We start from the raw sequence: 21145 nt of genomic DNA, 5'->3' as shown, positions 1-21145 counted from the left end.
GTAAATGACCATGTGGCGTGTGAGAGCAATACGAGCTTCTTTCTGTGATAATCTCGGCTGGGGCTGCTGCAGCAGAAACTGTGACAAGTTCCAGTTGCTCTGGATCAGCAGAGTCTTCATATTATCCCGGATGTGTTTGACGGTCTTCAGGGAGGCCTTTCTCTCTGCCCTGTTCATCAGCTCCATGATATTTATGTCCTTCCAGTAGAAGCACTTGAGCTCCTGAGTCTGGTAGGCTTTCTCCAGGTAGTCGAGGACTTGAAGGATGCCTTGAGAGACACTGCTCCAGCGCGGATGGCCTGCCTCTGCCTGACATAGCCAAAAGACAGCTGTCTTTATATGATAAGACTTGAGCATCTTGCCCGGCAGGTTCGCACACTTCGTGCATGCCTTCATGGTCTTGATCACACTCCTTGGTATCTGGTCGAGGTACAGCACAGTGATCACTTCAGCCCGGGAGAAGGACCAGCGCCATTCGAGGTGTTCCGTCGCGCTGCCCGGAGCACCTACCGGCACAAGGTGCAGGCCGAACTCTCTTATGTCATTCAGAGCGGCCTCTGGTAGCCACCCCGACTCACGACATCTCGCGAAGAATTCGTCGGAAGGCCAGCAGATCACGTGCAGGCAGAGTATACGGTCCACGAGCGCTACTCCGCACTTCGAATGTGGGCTTGCCAAATGAGGCTCGTCGTGTATTTGTGGCTTGACGTAAGAGATGGCCGGTCCGTGGATGCTCAACTTTGCTCGCGGCTGCACAGCCAGCTCAAACTCACTGCAGTACTGCCGGACGTCTTGGGCCGTGAACGGCAAGGGCTCTGTGTGCGTACACTCGGGCCGGGGCTGCTGCAGCACCCTGACGAAGCCCAGGTGGCTGGTGGGGGCGATCATCAGCCGGGGTGTGTCCGAGCCGTCGGCGTTTTCTGCCTGACCTCCGGATTCTTTTTTGGTTCCAGTGGCCTCAGAGTCTGCTGAAACCCACTGCACTGGGCCGAGAGTGTGCATCAAATCTTCATCTGAATAGCTTCCATAAGCTAGATCCGCATCGTCAATGACGAGCTGCTCGGCCTGGCTTCCAGAGATAGAGCCGCTCTGTATGAAAAGGCGTCCGAACGGCGAGCACCTTTCACAGTTGGCCCTCTCCAGTTGTAATGCCTGCTGCCAGGGCCGGGCCCAGAGGCTTGGCACGGTGTACATATGCTGCTCGTTGCCCTGCTGAATGAGAAAATTTAACGGCGCGTAGAACGGGTCTTTTGCAGTAATCCAACAGTCAATCGCAGGCAGCAGGCAGGTGTTGTACTGCCTGACTAGGCGGCTTACTTTGTCTTTGGATAGCTTCTTCGATGCTCGAAGTGGGCCAAAGCCACCTGACGTCGACCCACCACCCTCCGCCATGATGATGTCTGGGTTCCTAGGATCTCCGAAACTGCTTCGTTGGCACCCACAGTCCTGCGCCAGAAATGTCGAGATGAAAGGCTGCACTGCTCACTGGCCTCCCTCTGCGCCGACTAGCCGACGGCACCGATGCCAGCCCCACATCCATCGCTGAACTATCTGTACGGCTATCGGAGTCGGACGGCTGTGCTTTGGCGCGATAAGATAGAACCGAATACCGATAGCCACGGCAGAAGCTTTTGGTGAGCTGATAGCTTTACGAAGGTAGTTTTTGGTCACCTTTTGTTATATACGGGCATTTGAGATTTGTTTCGCTTGATATTTACTTAGACAAACTTTATTTTGTAGGTGCTCCCAATTGCGATGGGTGTTTGATTACATTAATTTATTCGATGTTTGTACTTGTCGTTGGTGCCGAGTTATTGACCCGGCCCTACCCTAACGTAGCTATATTTGGCAATGACATGTTTGCATTTGACTGTAAGAGACATTGAAAGACAGCAGATCCATCAAAAAATATTTATTAAGATAAACATCGTGATGTATATTGTGTTTCATATTTTACAGGCATATTGCACATGCGGTAAATATCTTTGTTACAAAAAGTCTTGAATGTCAACATGCGACGCACAAATAACAAATAAACAAATAAACCATGCCGCGAACATATGTCAACTGTCACATATCAGGTGTAGGATGTCACACACGACACAACTGATGTGGGAAAGGGCATAAGAACAAAGTGGCAACAAGTTACTACGCCTTCGGATGAGCGCGCTTTATCATTTTAAGACTCACAGCATCGAAAACCGCTACATACTGTCATACGATACACACTCAGGCGAATTCCCTAAACACTTGAGACTGGCACAGAACAAATAACGCAATGGACGTCACATGGCGGCCTCATTCCCGCGAATAAATTCAATTGATATTATTTCCGGTTACGTGAGTAGGTACTCTCTTTGGACCTTGAAAGTGATGAAAATGCGGCACCAATGTGTGCCGTGGCTTCACGTCCCTCGTTCCGAGCACCAGAGGCGAGCCTTTCTGAGCTCCTTTCTGAGATATTGGCATAGCGTCCACGCTTGTTTTTCTCTGCAGTCGCTGCAGCAGTGCGAGCTCTCGAAGCACACTTGACCTCATGTGTGGAGGCGAAAGCGATGGCGCACGTAGCGTCCCATGTAACGCTTCTGCTGGAGCTCGGGAATCGTCACACAGTTCCACGGAACACGCTTGGCCTCAGCCTCCACGAGTCCGGCATCACGTTCCTCAAGCGGTTGTGTTCGGCGCGAACCGCAGGATCTTCACAGAGCTGACTGAAGAGGTGCATGTAGTACCGGTGCCTTCGCTGCGCTAGTTCACTATCCACACCTAGCTGGGTGTGAAAGCGGTCGCTTGTGTTGTGAAACGAGTCCAGGGCGTCTTGTTTCATCGATTTTTGGCAATCTTCGAATGACCACCGGAAGCGATCAGAGGCCGGTACTATTATTTTCTCCCACTCCTTCATTTTCTGACTATAGTTGGGCACACTTGCCTCGAGGACGGACACCAGCAGAGGGGTGTTGAGCAGCAGGTCACAGAGGTCACGTGGTGTCCTCAGGTCAGCGGGCAGACCGGCCGGCCGCTCTGTCTCGGGCTGGTCCTTGAGCCAGGCCCGAACAGCGGCAGGGTCTTTCAGCAGATGTTTCAGGTCGTCTTCAGTGAGCAGTGCCAGCAGTGGGGCGGCGTCCCACTCGAAGATGCCGCTCTCGCTCTCCGTCAGTCGCACCTGTTCGACTACCTCATCCGGTGCGATCATCAGCGCATGGAGGAGGAATTTATTCATATGCCATTCGGAGGTCTGCTCGCGAAACATGCGACACACCTCCATTGGCTTTGAAGACACTGCTGTGAACTTGATGTACGCATCTACCCTATGCACCTTCGCAAAGCAGAAGTAAAGTCGTTGGTTCAGGGACATCCCGTAAATGACCATGCAGCGTATGAGAGCAATACGAGCTTCTTGCTCTGGAAGTCTAGGCTGGGGCTGCTGCAGCAGGAACACTGACAAAGGCAAGTTGCTCTGGATCAACAGAGTCTTCATATTATTCCGGATGTATTTGACTGTCTTCAGGGAGGCCTTTCTGTTTGCCCTGTTCATCAGCTCCATGATGTTGATGTCCTTCCAGAAGAAACACTTCAGCTCCTTAGTCTGGTAGGCTTTCTCCAGATAATCGAGGACTTGAAGGATGCCTTGAGAGACACTGCTCCAGTGCGGATGGCCTGCCTCTGCCTGACATAGCCAAAAGACAGCTGTCTTTAAGTGATAAGACTTGAGCATCTTACCCGGCAGGTTCGCACACTTTTTGCATGCCTTCATGGTTTTGATCACACTCCTTGGTATCTGGTCGAGGTACAGTACAGTGATCACTTCAGCCCGGGAGAAGGACCAACGCCATTCGAGGTGTTCCGTCGCGCTGCCTGGGGCACCTACTGGTACAAGGTGCAGGCCGAACTCTCTTATGTCACTCAGAGCGGCCTCTGGCAGCCACCCAGACTCACGACATCTCGTGAAGAATTCGTCTGAGGGCCAGCAGATCACGTGCAGGCAGAGTAAACGGTCCACGAACGCTACTCCGTACTTTGAATGTGGGCTTGCCAAATGAGGCTCGTCGTGTATTTGTGGCTTGACGTAAGAGATGGCCGGTCCGTGAATGCTCAACTCTGCTCGCGGCTGCACAGCCAGCTCAAACTCACTGCAGTACTGCCGGACGTCTTGGGCCGAGAACATCAGAGGCTCTGTGTGCGTACACTCGGGCCGAGGCTGCTGCAGCACCCTGACGAAGCCCAGGTGGCTGGTGGGAACGAGCATCAGCCGGGGTATGTCCGAGCCGTCGGCAGTTTCTGCCTGACCTCCGGATTCTTTTTTGGTTCCAGCGGCCTCAGAGTCTGCTGAAACCCACTGCACTGGGCCGAGAGTGTGCATCAAATCTTCGTCTGAATAGCTTCCATAAGCTAGATCCGCATCGTCGATGGTGAGCTGCTCGGCCTGGCTTCCAGAGATAGAGCCGCTCTGTATGAAAAGGCGTCCGAACGGCGAGCACCTCTCACAGTTGGCCCTCTCCAGTTGTAGGGCCTGCTGCCAGGGCCGTGTCCAGAGGCGTGGAAAGGTGTGAACTCTCTGCTCATTGCCCTGCTGAGTGAGGAAATTAGATGGCGCGTAGAACCGGTCTTTTGCAGTAATCCAACAGTCAATCGCTGGCAGCAGGGGCATTCCACGTCAAATCAAACACCGAAATCCGTCATCCCCTTCGATTTTTCTGAAAATTTGTAGGCAGACTGGGCATGGTTCAAAACTGAGTTACGTATAATATTTTCGAAATTTGATAACGTATCGCTGAGATATAGGCCATCGAATATAGCGAAAAATGCCACACATCAATTTTTTAAATGGCTATAACTCTGGTTCCTTTTCTGGAATCAAAATGATATTAACAGGGTCTTATAGGCAATTGATAAGGCTTTGATTTTTAATTATAAAATTAAATTGAAGTGACCTTGAAATGCATTTGACCTTGAATTAAAACAGAAAAATTTAAATAGCAAAAAACACGTCACCTTCGATTTGGGTAATTTTTACATATTATCTCCGTCACAATGTTGCTAACCATCTGTGAAAAAATTGGAGTGGGCCATTCATAACTTTCGCGGCAAACGCCGTTTTCATGCATCAACATCACGCAACCGCGCGTGACCTTGAAAGACAGAGTCAAGACATGCTTGCTTGTGTACACTTTCTGAAATGAATGATTGCTGATTAGTGATATCCCAAACTCTGCGAGAATGGAAATGCATAGTTATCGTAATCAAGCATTCACGTTCCATAGTAAAAGTGTCTCAGGCAAACGGTATTTTGCGGTGAATTTTGAGCCGTGTGGAAATGCATCATGAAGTAAATTCACCGAAAACATTATCACGCAACGACATCTTCATGTCTTTTGATCTTCACTATACGAAAGAACATACATTTTTTAGTATGTATGGGGAATTTCTAGTTAATCCAATAATAAATATGGCAGTTAGAGGCCTGCTAAGAGTAACATGTCGCCGGCTGAGGCGGGCTCGGCCGATGCGGGAAACGCAGCAATCACAATTTTGTGTTTACACGTTCATATTTCAATTGTTTATCAACTGATTTTAAAAATTCTTTCATAATAAGACTGCCTGTACATTTTTTAGTCTTCTCACAAAATTTGACGCGAATCAAACGTAATCAGCGGTAGGGAGCGCGATGTAAAGACGGAACCGTTCCGTTCCGTCCCGGCACAGTCTACAATTCAGGCGGCGCGTAGCGGTCGGCGCCGGCTGCCGAGTCGCCGCGTCGCTGCGGCGACAGGATGTTCACTTTACACCGCTATTACTAGACCAGTTTTGAACCGATTTTCTTATTGCTTGCACGATGAGATGTCCAATTCAATTCTTGACAGGTAGCCATAATTAATTTCGCATTAATCTTATGAGATATTGGCGAAAAACAGGAGGGTGGGCGAAATTCGCTCTTCCCCCTCCACTGCGCGTGCTAACATACGTTTGCGTATGTGCAATTTTCTTCAAAACTTATGAATGGCCCACTCTGATTTTTTCACAGGTTGTTAAGAATATGGTAGGCAATAAAATATATGAAAATGAGCCAATTCGGAGGTGACGTGTTTTTTGCTATTTCAATATTTGTGCTTAAGAACAGAGTTAAGCAAATTTCAAGGTTATATATTTAACTAGGTGCAACTCTAAACAAATGCTTAAGAAATAGGTAACCTAAACCGTATGGTTTATTTCATTCAAATCAAACAAGTACAACCAAAGTTATGGTCGTTCAAAAATATAAAGATGCAACATTTTGTAAAAATTTGATGCCCTATATTTAGAAGACCTGTGGTCAGAATGTGCAAAAAACATCAATGTAATGTCCGGGGCCACACAGGAACTCGCTCACAAATTTATAATGAAATCGCTGATGGTAAGGTGCAAAACAGCCGATTTTTGTTCGATTTGACGTGGAATGCCCCACCAGGAAGGTGTTGTCCTGCCTGACTAGGCGGCTTACTTTGTCTTTGGATAGCTTCTTCGATGCTCGAAGTGGTCCAAAACCACCTGACGTCGACCCACCACCCTCCGCCATGATGATGTCTGGGGTCCTAGGATCTCCGGAACTGCTTTATGGGCACCCACGGTCCTGCGCCAGAAATGTCGAGATGAAACGCTGCACTGCTCACTGGCCTCCCTCTGCGCCGACTGCCGACGGCATCGATGCCAGCCGCTCGTCCGTCGCTGAACTATCTGTACAGCTATCGGAGTCGGACGGCTGTGCTTTGGCGCGATAAGATAGAACCGAATACCGATAGGCACGACAGAAGCTTTTGGTGGGCTGATAGCTTTACGAAGGTGGTTTTTGGTCACCTTTTGTTACATACGGGCATTTGATATTTGTTTCGCTTGGTATTTACTTAGATAATCTTTATTTTGTAGGTGCTCCCAATTGCGATTGGTGTTTGATGACATTAATTTATTCGATGTTTGTACTTGTCGTTGGTGCCGAGTTATTGACCCGGCCCTACCCTAACGTAGCTATATTTGGCAATGACATGTTTGCATTTGACTGTAAGAGACATTGAAAGACAGCAGATCCATCAAAAATATTTATTAAGATAAACATCGTGATGTATATTGTGTTTCATATTTTTACAGGCATAATGCACATGCGGTAAATATCTTTGTTACAAAAAAAGTCTTGAATGTTAACATGCGACGCACAAATCACAAATAAACAAATAAACCATGCCGCGAACATATTTCAACTGTCACATATCAGGTGTAGGATGTCACGACACAACTGCTGTGGGAAAGGGCATAAGAACAGCGTGGCAACAAGTTACTACGTCCTCAGATCAAAGTGCTTTATCAATTAAGACTCACAGCATCGAAAACCGATACAGAAGCTACACACTCGGACGATCTCTAAACACTGGCGCCAACCAAATCACCCAGTGGACGTCACATGGCGGCCTCATTCCCGCCAATTAATTCAACTGATATTATTTTCGGGTACGTGAGTACTCCCTTGGGTCCTTGAAAGTAGAGTTGTAAAGTTTTCCCAATGGGCTGCTACCGGCACCGCCCCGCCCCACAAAAATTTTCTGGGATACCGGCATGCTACCACGCCCCAAGCAAAAAAACCGCCAAATTACCGGCATACCAAAAAACCTGAATTCTTGATTATGCCACATTTTGGCAATTTCAGTAACCGCTCCACCCAGCAGCCACCCATTGTCCAACCAAAACTACCAGCAGCCTGATGTTGGCTGAGTTGGCCCCACAAATACCACAATCTTGAAACTCAATTCCAGTCTACAGCTGTTAAAATATCACCTGTAATCAAAAAGGTATTGCCTACAACAAGCATTAACACATTCATCAAAAAGCAAGGACAAAAAGAACTTGAATTACTAAAAGGTGTTCACAGTGAGCAGCAATCACATTTACCACAAGCGTTCTTAATACGAATCATGTAAAAATATGTGTTAATAACTCACTTGTCCTGCGAAGTCACCAAATAATATGTATAAAAACGATACAATAGTCCTCCCCCATCTCAAAAGCGGGAACAAACACAAGGTGATAAAGGATTTCGAAACAGATGCGCCATAACACAGTTTTTAACCAGCTGATTAAAACACTGCAAATAAGGTTTTAGGACTGCAAACTTCTGCCTCGTCAATGATTTTATTGATGAAAATCATCCAACACGATATTGAATTCCAATAAAATAAACACTGTGAGTGTTATTCACTACAAGAAAATTGATTTCTCTTGAGTGATTCAACCAAAACGGCATATGAATAAATATTACGTCATCAGCTTACATCCTTTCTTTAGGGGACAGAGGACCTTAAAAGTCAATCCTTGGTTGCCTTTGCGCCACATTGCGCCACATTGTATTCATTTCGTCTGCATGTTGTGGTTTCTTGTAAAGATAAGACAAAATGCCAGTTTAATTCATTTTCATTTCATTTTGGGACCAAAGTTAGGCTCAGGGCTACCGAACACCTGCCTTTTCAGCTGGATTTTCAGTGTCAAATTCTTTGTAGAGTATCTCAGACCACATCTCAGGACTCAAGGCCAGTTTCCAAACAATGTGTTTTGTTTTGTTTTGATTCTGCCTTTTGCCTAGGGAATGTTGCCATGAACATTTATTTATTTTAGTTATTGTGTTATGCCTATTACCTACCATTAGACTTACTAATTGGTTGTGCTTTTGCAACATGAATGAGTATTCTTTGTCTTTCTTTGATAGACCACAGTAGATTCTTGACAATTCTAATTAGAGCCAAACCTGTGAAATGCTGAGGTTCATGTGTTACCCCTACCCTTAGCAATGGAACTTCTACCACAAAATGTATTTTGCAGTGGCTAAGATTGCTGTTATTACAATTAAATAGCCTCTTAGTGTCCAAAGTTTGAATCATATGCTGATAATTTTTTGTGCAAAATCAAAAATACCGGCATGCTACCGGCAAGACATGCCAGATACCACGAGAAAACCTGCGGTAGTGAAAAATTACCGGCATGCCGGTAGTGCGGTAGGGAAATTTTGCAACTCTACTTGAAAGTGATGGAAATGCGGCACCAATGTGTGCCGTGGCTTCACGTCCTTCGTCCCGAGCACTCGGGAGAAGAGAGCGTTTCGGAGCTCCTTTCTGAGATATCGGTATAGCGTCCATGTTTGTTTTTCTCTGCAGTCGCTGCAGCAGTACCGAGCTCTCAGAACACACTTGACCTCATGTGTGGAGGCGAAAGCGATGGCGCACGTAGCGTCCCATGTGACGCTTCTGCTGGAGCTCGGGAATCGTCACACAGTTCCACGGAACACGCTTGGCCTCAGCCTCCACGAGTCCGGCATCACGTTCCTCAGGCGGTTGTGTTCGGTTCGAACCGCAGGATCTTCACAGAACTGACGGAAGAGGTGCATGTAGCACTGGTGCCTTCGCTGTGCCAGCTCACTATCCACGCCTAACTGGGTGTGAAAGCGGTCACTGGTGTTGTAAAACGAGTCCTGGGCGTCTTGTTTCATCGATTCCCGGCAATCTTCGAATGACCACCGGAAGCGATCAGAGGCCGGTACCATTATTTTCTCCCACTCCTCCATTTCCTGGCGATAGTCAGGCACACTTGCTTCGAGAACCGACACCAGCAGAGGGGTGTTGAGCAGCAGGTCACAGAGGTCACGTGGTGTCCTCAGGTCAGCGGGCAGACCGGCCGGCCGCTCTGTCTCGGGCTGGTCCTTGAGCCAGGCCCGAACAGCGGCAGGGTCTTTCAGCAGATGTTTCAGGTCGTCTTCAGTGAGCAGTGCCAGCAGTGGGGCGGCGTCCCACTCGAAGATGCCGCTCTCGCTCTCCGTCAGTCGCACCTGTTCGACTACTTCCTCAGGTGCGATCATCAGCGCATGGAGGAGGAATTTATTCATATGCCATTCGGAGGTCTGCTCGCGAAACATGCGACACACCTCCATTGGCTTTGAAGACACTGCTGTGAACTTCATGTACGCATCAACCCTATGCGCCTTCACAAAGCAGAAGTAAAGTCGTTGGTTCAGGGACATCCCGTAAATGACCATGCAGCGTATGACAGCAATACGAGCTTCTTGCTCTGGAAGTCTAGGCTGGGGCTGCTGCAGCAGGAACACTGACAAAGGCAAGTCGCTCTGGATCAACAGAGTCTTCATATTATTCCGGATGTATTTCACTGTCTTCAGGGAGGCCCTTCTCTCTGCCCTATTCATCAGCTCCATGATGTTGATGTCCTTCCAGTAGAAGCACTTGAGCTCCTTAGTCTGGTAGGCTTTCTCCAGGTAGTCGAGGACTTGAAGGATGCCTTGAGAGACACTGCTCCAGCGCGGATGGCCTGCCTCTGCCTGACATAGCCAAAAGACAGCTGTCTTTATGTGATAAGACTTGAGGAGCTTACCCGGTAGGTTCGCATACTTTTTGCATGCCTTCATGGTCTTGATCACACTCCTGGGTATCTGGTCGAGGTACAGTACAGTGATCACTTCAGCCCGGGAGAAGGACCAGCGCCATTCGAGGTGTTCCGTCGCGCTGCCCGGGGCACCTACTGGTACAAGGTGCAGGCCGAACTCTCTTATGTCACTCAGAGCGGCCTCTGGCAGCCACCCCGACTCACGACATCTCGTGAAGAATTCGTTGGAGGGCCAGCAGATCACGTGCAGGCAGAGTAAACGGTCCACGAACGCTACTCCGTACTTTGAATGTGGGCTTGCCAAATGAGGCTCGTCGAATATCTGTGGCTTGACGTAAGAGATGGCCGGTCCATGAATGCTCAACTTTGCTCGCGGCTGCATAGCCAGCTCAAACTCACTGCAGTACTGCCGGACGTCTTGGGCCGAGAACATCAGAGGCTCTGTGTGCGTACACTCGGGCCGAGGCTGCTGCAGCACCCTGACGAAGCCCAGGTGGCTGGTGGGAGCGAGCATCAGCCGGGGTATGTCCGAGCCGTCGGCAGTTTCTGCCTGACCTCCGGATTCTTTTTTGGTTCCAGCGGCCTCAGAGTCTGCTGAAACCCACTGCACTGGGCCGAGAGTGTGCATCAAATCTTCGTCTGAATAGCTTCCATAAGCTAGATCCGCATCGTCGATGGTGAGCTGCTCGGCCTGGCTTCCAGAGATGGAGCCGCTCTGTATAAAAAGGCGTCCGAACGGCGAGCACCTCTCACAGTTGGCCCTCTCCAGTTGTAGTGCCTGCTGCCAGGGCCGGGCCCAGAGGCTTGTCTCGGTGTACATAAGCTGCTCGTTGCCCTGCTGAATGAGAAAATTTAACGGCGCGTAGAACGGGTCTTTTGCAGTAATCCAACAGTCAATCGCTGGCAGCAGGAAGGTGTTGTACTGCCTGACTAGGCGGCTTACTTTGTCTTTGGATAGCTTCTTCGATGCTCGAAGTGGGCCAAAGCCACCTGACGTCGACCCACCACCCTCCGCCATGATGATGTCTGGATTCCTAGGACCCCCGAAATTGCTTCATTGGCACCCACAGTCCTGCGCCAGAAATGTCTAGATGAAAGGCTGCACTGCTCACTGGCCTCCCTCTGCGCCGACTGCCGACGGCACCGTTGCCAGCCCCACATCCATCGCTGAACTATCTGTAGGAACGGCTATCGGTGTTTGACGCCATTTTGCATTGCTTCGGCGCGATAAGATAGAACCGAATACCGATAGGTTGGTGGGCTGATCGCTTTACAAAGGTGAATTTCGATCACATTCAGGACTCAGTTTGTTGTTACGTTTGGTACTTTGATTGTCTTCATTTTTTAGGTCCCACCGTCTCCCCCATGGCGACAAGGGTTCACTTCATATGAGAATATATGTATTATGTATAATATAACATACATAACACTCACAAGTACATCACATCCCACACAACATATGCCCTCATCTCCAGGCATCCGCCTTCAGTAGTACGATAATTTTTTGCCCTTTTTCGGCTTCCGGTCGATCGCTGGTCATTCGCTAATCTTGGTCTCGCATCAATACCTACAACATGCCTTCTTAAATGAACAGTGAATATGTGAACGATGCTCGCCTGGCCAGCAGAGGGCAAATCAAGCTCCATTAGTCCGTATTCACGCCGAACCGCATGATGAACTCTGACAAACATTCCATTGTGTCTAACGTCACTATCAAGCACGGTTTTGATAATCGTATTTCCGCTCTACGTCAGTCGCCTAAAGAATAAAAGTTATCTACTTGCTAGACAGCTCAATGTCATTAATCCGTTTGATGTACTTGTCGCTTGTAATTGACGCAAAGACTGACCTCGCGCTTGCTCGTAACATTTGTGGTGTATGCGCCTCTCTGTTACCGAGGTCACGACATGGTCAGTGGTCACATTTATCCCAGGCTACAGGCCAGACTGTTGTGCTTAGCGCGGTGAAATTTGCACAACTTTAAGACCAAGGATGCGCGACGTGCCTTTGAGGGTTCTGAGCTCGATCGGGTCGATATTCAGCTGCGTGCCCAAAGACTGCATATTTCCGTCATAAGCATAGCAAGTAAAGAAGATGCAAAATCAGGCGAAGACGGCTAAATTTGGGCGGCACGTGTCAGACCCCTGTGTGATATCTCGGTAACCGGGTGTCCGATCGGCATAGGAAAAACAGCATCGTGTAGACAATTGAACGAATTGTCGAATATTGCGCGATTCAGAAGGTAGCACCCTCTTCGTACACCAGTGATGATACTTTCATGAGATAAAATTGCCATTTTTTTTTAATCAATGTCGTTTTCAGGGTAAGTGTGACGTAACGAGTGAAACAATGCCTTTCGGCAAGATTACCGTCTCACATGGAAAAAGAAGCCATTTGATTGAGATTAACTTGCTGCAAATTGCTAGAGAAGATAGCATTTTTTGTTTGACTATAAAAAGTTTACCGTTTTAAAGCTCATATAATTTTGTGTGTGATCCACATAATATTTTTGGATTACATACCTGCGATCATGTTCTTTAAAGTTTGCATTTTCCAACTATTAGATGATCATTTTTAGCGAAATTCATCGATGGGTTTTAACCATATCTTTCAATAACTTGCCATCAGTTTTTTATATCCCTTCCATAGTCCATAGAGTGCAAGTTAATCCGACACGGGCACCGCGTTGCGATTGATTTTTTTCATGTTAAAATGGCATTTTAACATGCCAATTTAGTTAAAGTAGCATTAACATTAACATGCATTTTAAAAAATGCATGGCCGTCGAAAAGGAATCGAACGAAACCGGTACTAAGCCACTCGACACAGCACCAACCCAACACCTGTGTGTCGAAAATATCCCTTCTTGTCGTTGCAGCCCCAGTACCACACTATTTCTCCAGGGCCTGGTGGTTTGAGTAAATAATCGCCCGCTGCCGGCCATAAACATGGCCCCGGGTACGTGATGTTTACATGAGCCAGCTGGCGTGCCGCGGCGGAGCATTGCACAAAGGCGGCGGTGGTTCTGTCTGCACTGTGCACTGTGCACATGGTCAGTGGCGGATCCAGGGGGGGGGGCAAAATGGGCATTTGCCCCCCCCCCCCAAACGGCATGATTTTAACATTACGCCTATGGACGATGCATGGAAAGAATCGATAAATTGTTATGGTTTGCCCCCCTTAAAACTCTGAGCTGGATCCGCCTCTGCACATGGTTGAGTGACGGGTTAGCGGCTGGCAGCGGTGGCCGTCGGCTAGTCGGCGCAGAGGGTGACCAGTGAGCAGTGCGGCGTTTCACTCCGACACTCACGGCGGAGGGACTGTGGGTGCCGATGATCCAGTGCGGGCTCCTAGAACCCAAACGACATGGCTGAAGGCCATGTAACACCGTTACGTGATCTCGGCCCACTTCCAGGGATGAAGCACATATCCAAAGACAAGATAAGCCGCCTAGTCAGGCAGTACAACACCTTCCTGCTGCCAGCGATTGACTGTTGGATCACCGCAAAAGACCCGTTCTACGCGCCGTTCAATTTTCTCATTCAACAGTGCAATGAGCAGAGAGTTCACACCTTTGCACGCCTCTGGACACGGCCCTGGCAGCAGGCCCTACAACTGGAGAGGGCTAACTGTGAGAGGTGCTCGCCGTTCGGACGCCTTTTCATACAGAGCGGCTCCATCTCTGGAAGTCAGGCCGAACAGCTCACCATTGACGATGTGGATCTAGCTTATGGAAGCTATTCAGACGAGGACTTGATGTACACTCTCGGCCCCGTGCAGTGGGTTTCACCCGACACCGAGGCCGTTGGAACTGAGAAGGTACCTGGAGGTCATGCCGAGACTGCCGACGGCTCGGACATACCCCGGCTGATGCTCGCTCCCACCAGCCACCTGGGCTTCGTCAGGGTGCTGCAGCAGCCCCGGCCCGAGTGTACGCACACAGAGCCCCTGCCGTTCTCGGCCCAAGACGTCCGACAGTACTGCAGTGAGCTGGAGCTGGCTGTGCAGCCGCGAGCAGAGTTGAGCATCCACGGACCGGCCATCTCTTACGTCAAGCCACAGATACACGACGAGCCTCATTTGGCAAGCCCACATTCGAAGTGCGGAGTAGCGCTCGTGGACCGTATACTCTGCCTGCACGTGATCTACTGGCCCTCCGATGAATTCTTCACGAGATGTCGTGAGTCGGGGTGGCTGCCAGAGGCCGCTCTGAGTGACATAAGAGAGTTCGGCCTGCACCTTGTGCCAGTAGGTGCCCCGGGCAGCGCGACGGAACACCTCGAATGGCGCTGGTCCTTCTCCCGGGCTGAAGTGATCACTGTGCTGTACCTCGACCAGATACCAAGGAGTGTGATCAAGACCATGAAGGCATGCAAAAAGTGTGCGAACCTGCCGGGTAAGATGCTCAAGTCTTATCACTTAAAGACAGCTGTCTTTTGGCTATGTCAGGCAGAGGCAGGCCATCCGCGCTGGAGCAGTGTCTCTCAAGGCATCCTTCAAGTCCTCGACTACCTGGAGAAAGCCTACCAGACTAAGGAGCTCAAGTGCTTCTACTGGAAGGACATCAACATCATGGAGCTGATGAACAGGGCCGAAAGAAAGGCATCCCTGAAGACGGTCAGACACATCCGGGATCATATGAAGACTCTGTTGATCCAGAGCAACTGGGATTTATCACAGTTGCTGCTGCAGCAGCCCCAGCCTAGACTTCAAGAGCAAGAAGCTCGTATAGTTCTCATGCGCCGCATGATCACTCACGGTGTGTTTCTGAACACAGCTTTTTGCTTCTGTTTTGCGAAGGCTGGTGGGCTTGATGCACAAATCAAGTTCGCTGCAGTGTCATCACTCCCAGCAGAAGTGTGTTGTATGTTCCGAAGGTACACCTTCGGGTGGCACATGAGAAAATTCCTCCTCCATGCGCTGATGATCGCACCGGAAGAGGTAGTCGAACAGGTGCGACTGACAGAGAACGAGAGCGGTATTTTCGAGTGGGACGCCGCGCCACTGCTGGCACTACTCACTGAAGACGACCTGAAACATCTGCTCTGGGACCCTGCCGCAGTGCGGGCCTGGCTCAAGGACCAGCCCGAGACACAGCCGAGGTCAGCCTGCTGACCTGAGGTCACCACGTGACCGCTGTGACCTGCTGCTCAACACCCCTCTGCTGGTGTCGGTCCTCAAAGCAAGTGTGCCCAACTATCGTCAGCACATGGATGCGTTGGAGGAAATGGGGGTTTCGCATTCGGAGATTTTTCGTCAGTCATTTGAAGATGCGAAGAAGAAGCATCAACAAGACGCCCTGGACTCGTTCTTCAACACCAGCGACCGTTTTCACACCCAGTTAGGTGTGGATAGTGAGCTGGCACAGCGAAGGCACCAGTGCTACATGCACCTCTTCAGTCAGCTCTGTGAAGATCCTGCGGTTCGCACCGAACACAACCGCCTGAGGAACGTGATGCCGGACTCGTGGAGGCTGAGGCCAAGCGTGTTCCGTGGAACTGTGTGAGGGAGGTTCCCAGGCGGCGGCCGTCTGCCTGCCATTCAGGCCCGCCCATTGTTAGGCCGGTCTATTCTTAGTGCAGATAGTCAGCTGAGTGTTATTGTTATGGAGTGCTGATTTTGCCGTTCTCTCGTCCGTGCTGCCCCACTTGACCCCCTAGACTGTTTTGAGAGGTCTGGTTTCGACCAATGGGGTTTTGACGCAGCGCAGTGCGATCATAGGCTCTGGATATCTGCTGCTGATAGGCTGGCGCTACTGTGTCAGTGGGGGGGGGGGGGCGAGGGCAATATTGAACAATATTGGACATGTGGCGTGGCTGGGCTACTTTTTTGATTATGTAGAATTTCGACTAGTTCAGTCCGTGTCGGTGTTGTCTTAGTTGGAACATGGTCGGGCCTCGCCATCTATGTACAGTGTACAGTGTACTTATTGATCATGTCATCCATCACATGAGCCATTTATGCAAATGGACGTTGCTGAAATGTTAGCAATAAATACATGAAGTTATGGTTTATCAGAAAGATGAGTACGAGCAGCGGGATAGCTAGTTTTTTTCCATATGGTAAAGGTATTTTGATTTGAGCGTGAGGGGGGCCATGGTCTAGCTTTGAATGGCTTACATCAAAAGCCGTTAAACGGTTTATTAGTGGTCTTCTCTCTCTGCTCGCCCCATCTCTTCTAAAGTTATTTCCCGCGCCCTCGTTATGCAACTGGCGACGATCACGGCACGAGCCACGTGCCAAATAAGGGTCGTCTAAGTTGTCCCGCTTACAAATCCGCTTATAAATCCGCAATGGCTGGGCGGCATGGTGATGGGTGAGAGCACTTCTCTTTAGTTCAAATGAGCCCTATATTTGCGACAGGGAGGTCAAACACCGCTAAGCAATGACATTTGTATTTGCCTATAGATTGGTACTTACTGCCTTACTTACAGGGTGGGGCACAAAAATTTACCTGTTTGTTTTCAGGCCATAAATCAAAAAGTTTTGGAAATATTTTAGTAAAATTGTGCATGGGGCTCCCATCTGGCTCGTGTATAATTGTCATGGATCGCTTTTATTTTCGTCATTGTTGTTGATGAGCTATGGTGGAGATTACAAAAAGAGCCCAAATTGCGGCGCCGATGCAGGCTGGCCACAGCTTCCAAAGCGTTCCCAAACAGCTCGGTGTAGCCATAAAAACTGTTAACAATATAATGAAATGCCTTAAAGAGACAGGTACAGTGTCGAAGAAGTCCATATCAGACAGAACAAGGCATGTCCGCACCAAAAAGCTGGATAACATCGTGCACACTGCACAAGACGGTGTCTTGAAATCCTTGGCGAAGCATGCGCAAACTGGCAAAGGACCTCGATTTTTCGCCCAGAACGATCAGGAGGATCATAAACGGTAGATGGTACATCCAGTTTGATCCTGTTATCCGGACCAGTTTTGGTCGCCACAACCCTGCTGGTTTCATGGTTCGAGCTGCCGTCGCATCCGAGGGCTCAAAAGAACCCTTGATCTTCATCGAGGCGGGTGTGAAAGTCAACTTACACGTTTATGTCCATCTGCTAGAGGAACATGCTCTGCCTTGGATCGCTCAGTCGTTCCGAGACGGATACGTCGTCGTCCAGGACATTGCGTCGTCTCAGACGGCGAACTTCATTCAACAGTGCATGGTGGAAGACCCACATGCCTGGGTTCTGGGACAAGGACATGTGGCCACCGTCAAGTCCGGGCCTGAGCCCGATGGACTTCACCTTCTGGGCCATCCTGGAGAGGGAGATGTGTGCAACACCACACAGCAGCATGGCCGCTCTGAAGCTGGCCCTCGAGACGGCATGGTCGAATTTCGACGAGGACACCGTGCGGCGCCCGCGCCTCTCCGCAGGGAGAGGTTTCGGGACAGGGGTGAAGACCAAAGGTGGCCATATTGGTTCATAGTCCCGTTGCTGAGATGTGACATGCTACTGAATACGTGTACCAAAAATAAATTGAATATCTTTGTTCGGGACCGAAATATTTTTTTTTTAAATCAAGAGGTAAATCTTTCTGCCACACCCTGTATACATAAGTTGTGAATACTTATGAAAAAATGCATTAGTTATTGTGTTTTGTTTTAGGTGATAGGTATGTGTTTGCCGGACGCCCCCCCCCCCCCCCCCCCGTCATATATCCCCAATGTCCGGAATGTATGGGGACGTGACTGCCATATCTTTACAGGTGGAATATGTTGCAGACATTCCTCCCCTATCTATTGCCAGGTATGATATATCCCTGATGTGCCTTGTGTATTCCCAGGTCACACATGACCTGACGAGATCACCTGACGAGTCCCTTCATGTATTCCCAGGTGGGAGATAATACCCTCTGACGTGTCTCTCATAATTCGCAGATCGAATCCTGACGTGTTCTGTATGTGTGTATTTCCAGGTCAGACATGTACCTCCACGTGGCGGACGGCCGGCAGCAGATTGTACCCACTGGCGAGGTGCTGCGAGCGTTCGACCTCCACTACGACTACATTCAGAGGGAGCATGGCGCGCTCAACGTACAGAAAGTGCAGGTGAGAAGTGGGAGGAGAGAGGAAGGAGGAATAGAGGGGAAGGCAGGGAGGGAGGGAGGGAGATAGACACATAAAGAGGTACACACAGATGGGACTCATGAAAGGATTGAGACTTGAAGCGGGTTTTTACGACGGCAGCTGGCATTGAACTTCGTAAGCCAGAGAGGAATATGCGGTAATTGTGGGATGTAGGGTAACTTAACTACGTTTGATGATGTCCAATACATTACTGGTATCTTATTGTTCTGTCTGAATCTCCGTTGATGTCCGTTTCCCTGGGGTCGATTGCTTTAGCCTGCTTAACCCAGAATTAGGGACAAGTAAAGCCCAGTCGATTACCTTAACCTGCTAAGCCGAGAATAGTGACAAGTAAAGTCCAGTTGAACCCCTCTGACGCGCGCACGTCTCTCTCGTCAGGCGGCTGACGCGGCGCCCACCTCTCACGAGACGAATCAGACGCTGGTGACGCTGGTGGCACTACTGCTGGTGCTGGTGATCGGCCTGGTGACATTCTGCGCCGTCTGCTGCTGTCTAAAAACCGTGCCGGTCGCCGTGCCCTCCTACAAGGAGCAGGTGAGGTGGTGGTGGCGTCTGGTAAATTTGGAGGTCAAATGTCGAGTTTGTTGGTGAGAACAAGATCAAGTTTGTGAAGATTTGGGCCTGTTCTTGTTATGCTGACTAATATTTGAGCAACGTAATGCGATATTTGATTGCAACTGAGCACCAAATTATCGTTTTATTTTAATGATTATCGGGTCCATAGAGGTGATGCGTATTAGATATGCAGATCCGTCAAGACAATATTTATCTTGTTATTCATCGTATTCAGTCTGATATCATCATCCGCGCTCCTCTACCTCTGTTCTACTGTGCCCCTGACCTCGCCTGCCGTCTGTCGCCAGGTGAAGCAGCCGCCGCAGCCGCCCACTCCGCGGGCCTCTGTGGATCAGCCCGAAACACCGCCTGGCACCGAGAACCCTCTCTGGATCGGAAACAAACTCAAAGTAACGGAGCTCAGGACTGTGATTATTTGTACCGTTTGATTTACAGTATGAAGATAGCTAGGCCTCGAAGAGAGTAGGATCAAGACTGTCTGGTGGATGAATAATTATGCTTACAGAAATATATTCAGCGACCGTGATTCACACGAATGAGTGTTATGCAATTTTACAATATTCACGTGTGATAATTACTCAGGTGAATAATTATAAATGGTTAATGTTTGATTGCGGTAGTATTAAATATTATCAGTCACAGGTGAGGCACAACTAGCGTAAGTCATCTGAGCAATTTGTGGCCTTCATGTCACAAATCTGTGCCGACACATGTCTTCTAACCTCTTCCTTTGGCCCGTGTCTCCGTCTCCTTCAGATGTACGAGGAGCAGGAGCTGAGCATGCAAGTGTCCGGTGATCCTGAGGCGGCCGGAGGAGTGGAGGACACCCTCTCCTCAGGAGGAGGGTCAGAATACCTACGCCACCATCCAGCGGCCCGGCGAGCCGGCCGAACATAGTCCCAACGGAGATACAGGTAAGGGAATATTGTCCCAACGGAGATACAGTTAGCGGATATAGTCCCAACGGAGATACAGGTAACAGCGCATAGTCCCAACGTAGATACAGGTAACAGCGTATAGTCCCAACGGAGATACAGGTAACAGCGCATAGTCCCAAAGGAGATATAGGTAATGGAACATAGTCCGACGGAGATACAGGTAAACGGAATATAGTCCCGAACGTAAACATAGTCCCAACGGAGATACAGGTAACAGCGTATAGTCCCAACGGAGATACAGGTAACAGCGCATAGTCCCAACGGAGATACAGGTAACAGCGCATAGTCCCAACGGAGATACAGGTAACGGAACATAGTCCCAACGGAGATACCGGTAACAGCGCATAGTCCCAACGGAGATACAGGTAACAGCGCATAGTCCCAACGGAGATACAGGTAACGGAATATAGTCCCGAACAGATACTGTAAACATAGTCCCAACGGAGATACAGGTAACAGCGTATAGTCCCAACGGAGATACAGGTAACAGCGCATAGTCCCAACGGAGATACAGGTAACGGAACATAGTCCCAACGGAGATACCGGTAACAGCGCATAGTCCCAACGGAGATACAGGTAACAGCCATAGTCCCAACGGAGATACAGGTAACAGCGCATAGTCCCAACGGAGATACAGGTAACAGCGCATAGTCCCAACGGAGACACAGGTAACACGTATATTTATTTATTTATTATTTATTTATTTCACATTACAGACATGTCCGTGGAAACACGGCTATTCTATGTCCAAGTCGTTGTGCATATACAAATCGAATGGGATATGACAACAGTCACCGCAATCATTCACACATTCACCCTCATCACGTGTGCTAACTAGGACAGCTAAGTGGCTCGCTCGCGGTCAAACAAATGCTCCCTCAGTGCCGGCTTGAATCGAGCCTGACTAAGAGCGCGCAGGTCCGCCGGCAGCTCGTTGTACCCTGACACCGCAGAGTACAGAAAACGGCGACGTCCGGACTCTGACCTGACCGTGGGGGTCACAAGCATGTCATTGTACCAGGTATCCCGCCCGTTTACAGGTATAGTTACAGGTACACACAGGTACAGCGTATAGTCCCGAACAGATACTGTAAACATAGTCCAACGAAGATACAGGTAACAGTGATTAGTCCCAAC

At 49.3% G+C, this 21145-nt stretch overlaps 1 protein-coding gene across 1 annotated transcript in view; it reads left to right on the top strand.

The window, feature by feature from the left end:
• LOC122367949 (cadherin-87A-like) overlaps window positions 1–19984 on the top strand; it is a 61451-nt gene extending 41467 nt beyond the window's left edge. Inside the window, exons 38-41 of the mRNA XM_043341503.1 lie at window positions 18323–18455; window positions 18873–19028; window positions 19358–19459; window positions 19827–19984. Coding sequence (XP_043197438.1) covers window positions 18323–18455; window positions 18873–19028; window positions 19358–19459; window positions 19827–19967 — 532 coding nt within the window. The 3' untranslated portion in view covers window positions 19968–19984. The remainder of the gene's footprint in view (window positions 1–18322; window positions 18456–18872; window positions 19029–19357; window positions 19460–19826) is intronic.
• Window positions 19985–21145: the final 1161 nt, after the last annotated feature.

The sequence above is a fragment of the Amphibalanus amphitrite genome, unplaced genomic scaffold (assembly GCF_019059575.1).
Source record: "Amphibalanus amphitrite isolate SeventyFive unplaced genomic scaffold, NRLGWU_Aamphi_draft 000910F_arrow, whole genome shotgun sequence".
NCBI classification, from domain to species: Eukaryota; Metazoa; Arthropoda; class Thecostraca; order Balanomorpha; family Balanidae; genus Amphibalanus; species Amphibalanus amphitrite.
This window is presented reverse-complemented; position numbering and strand designations above follow the sequence as displayed.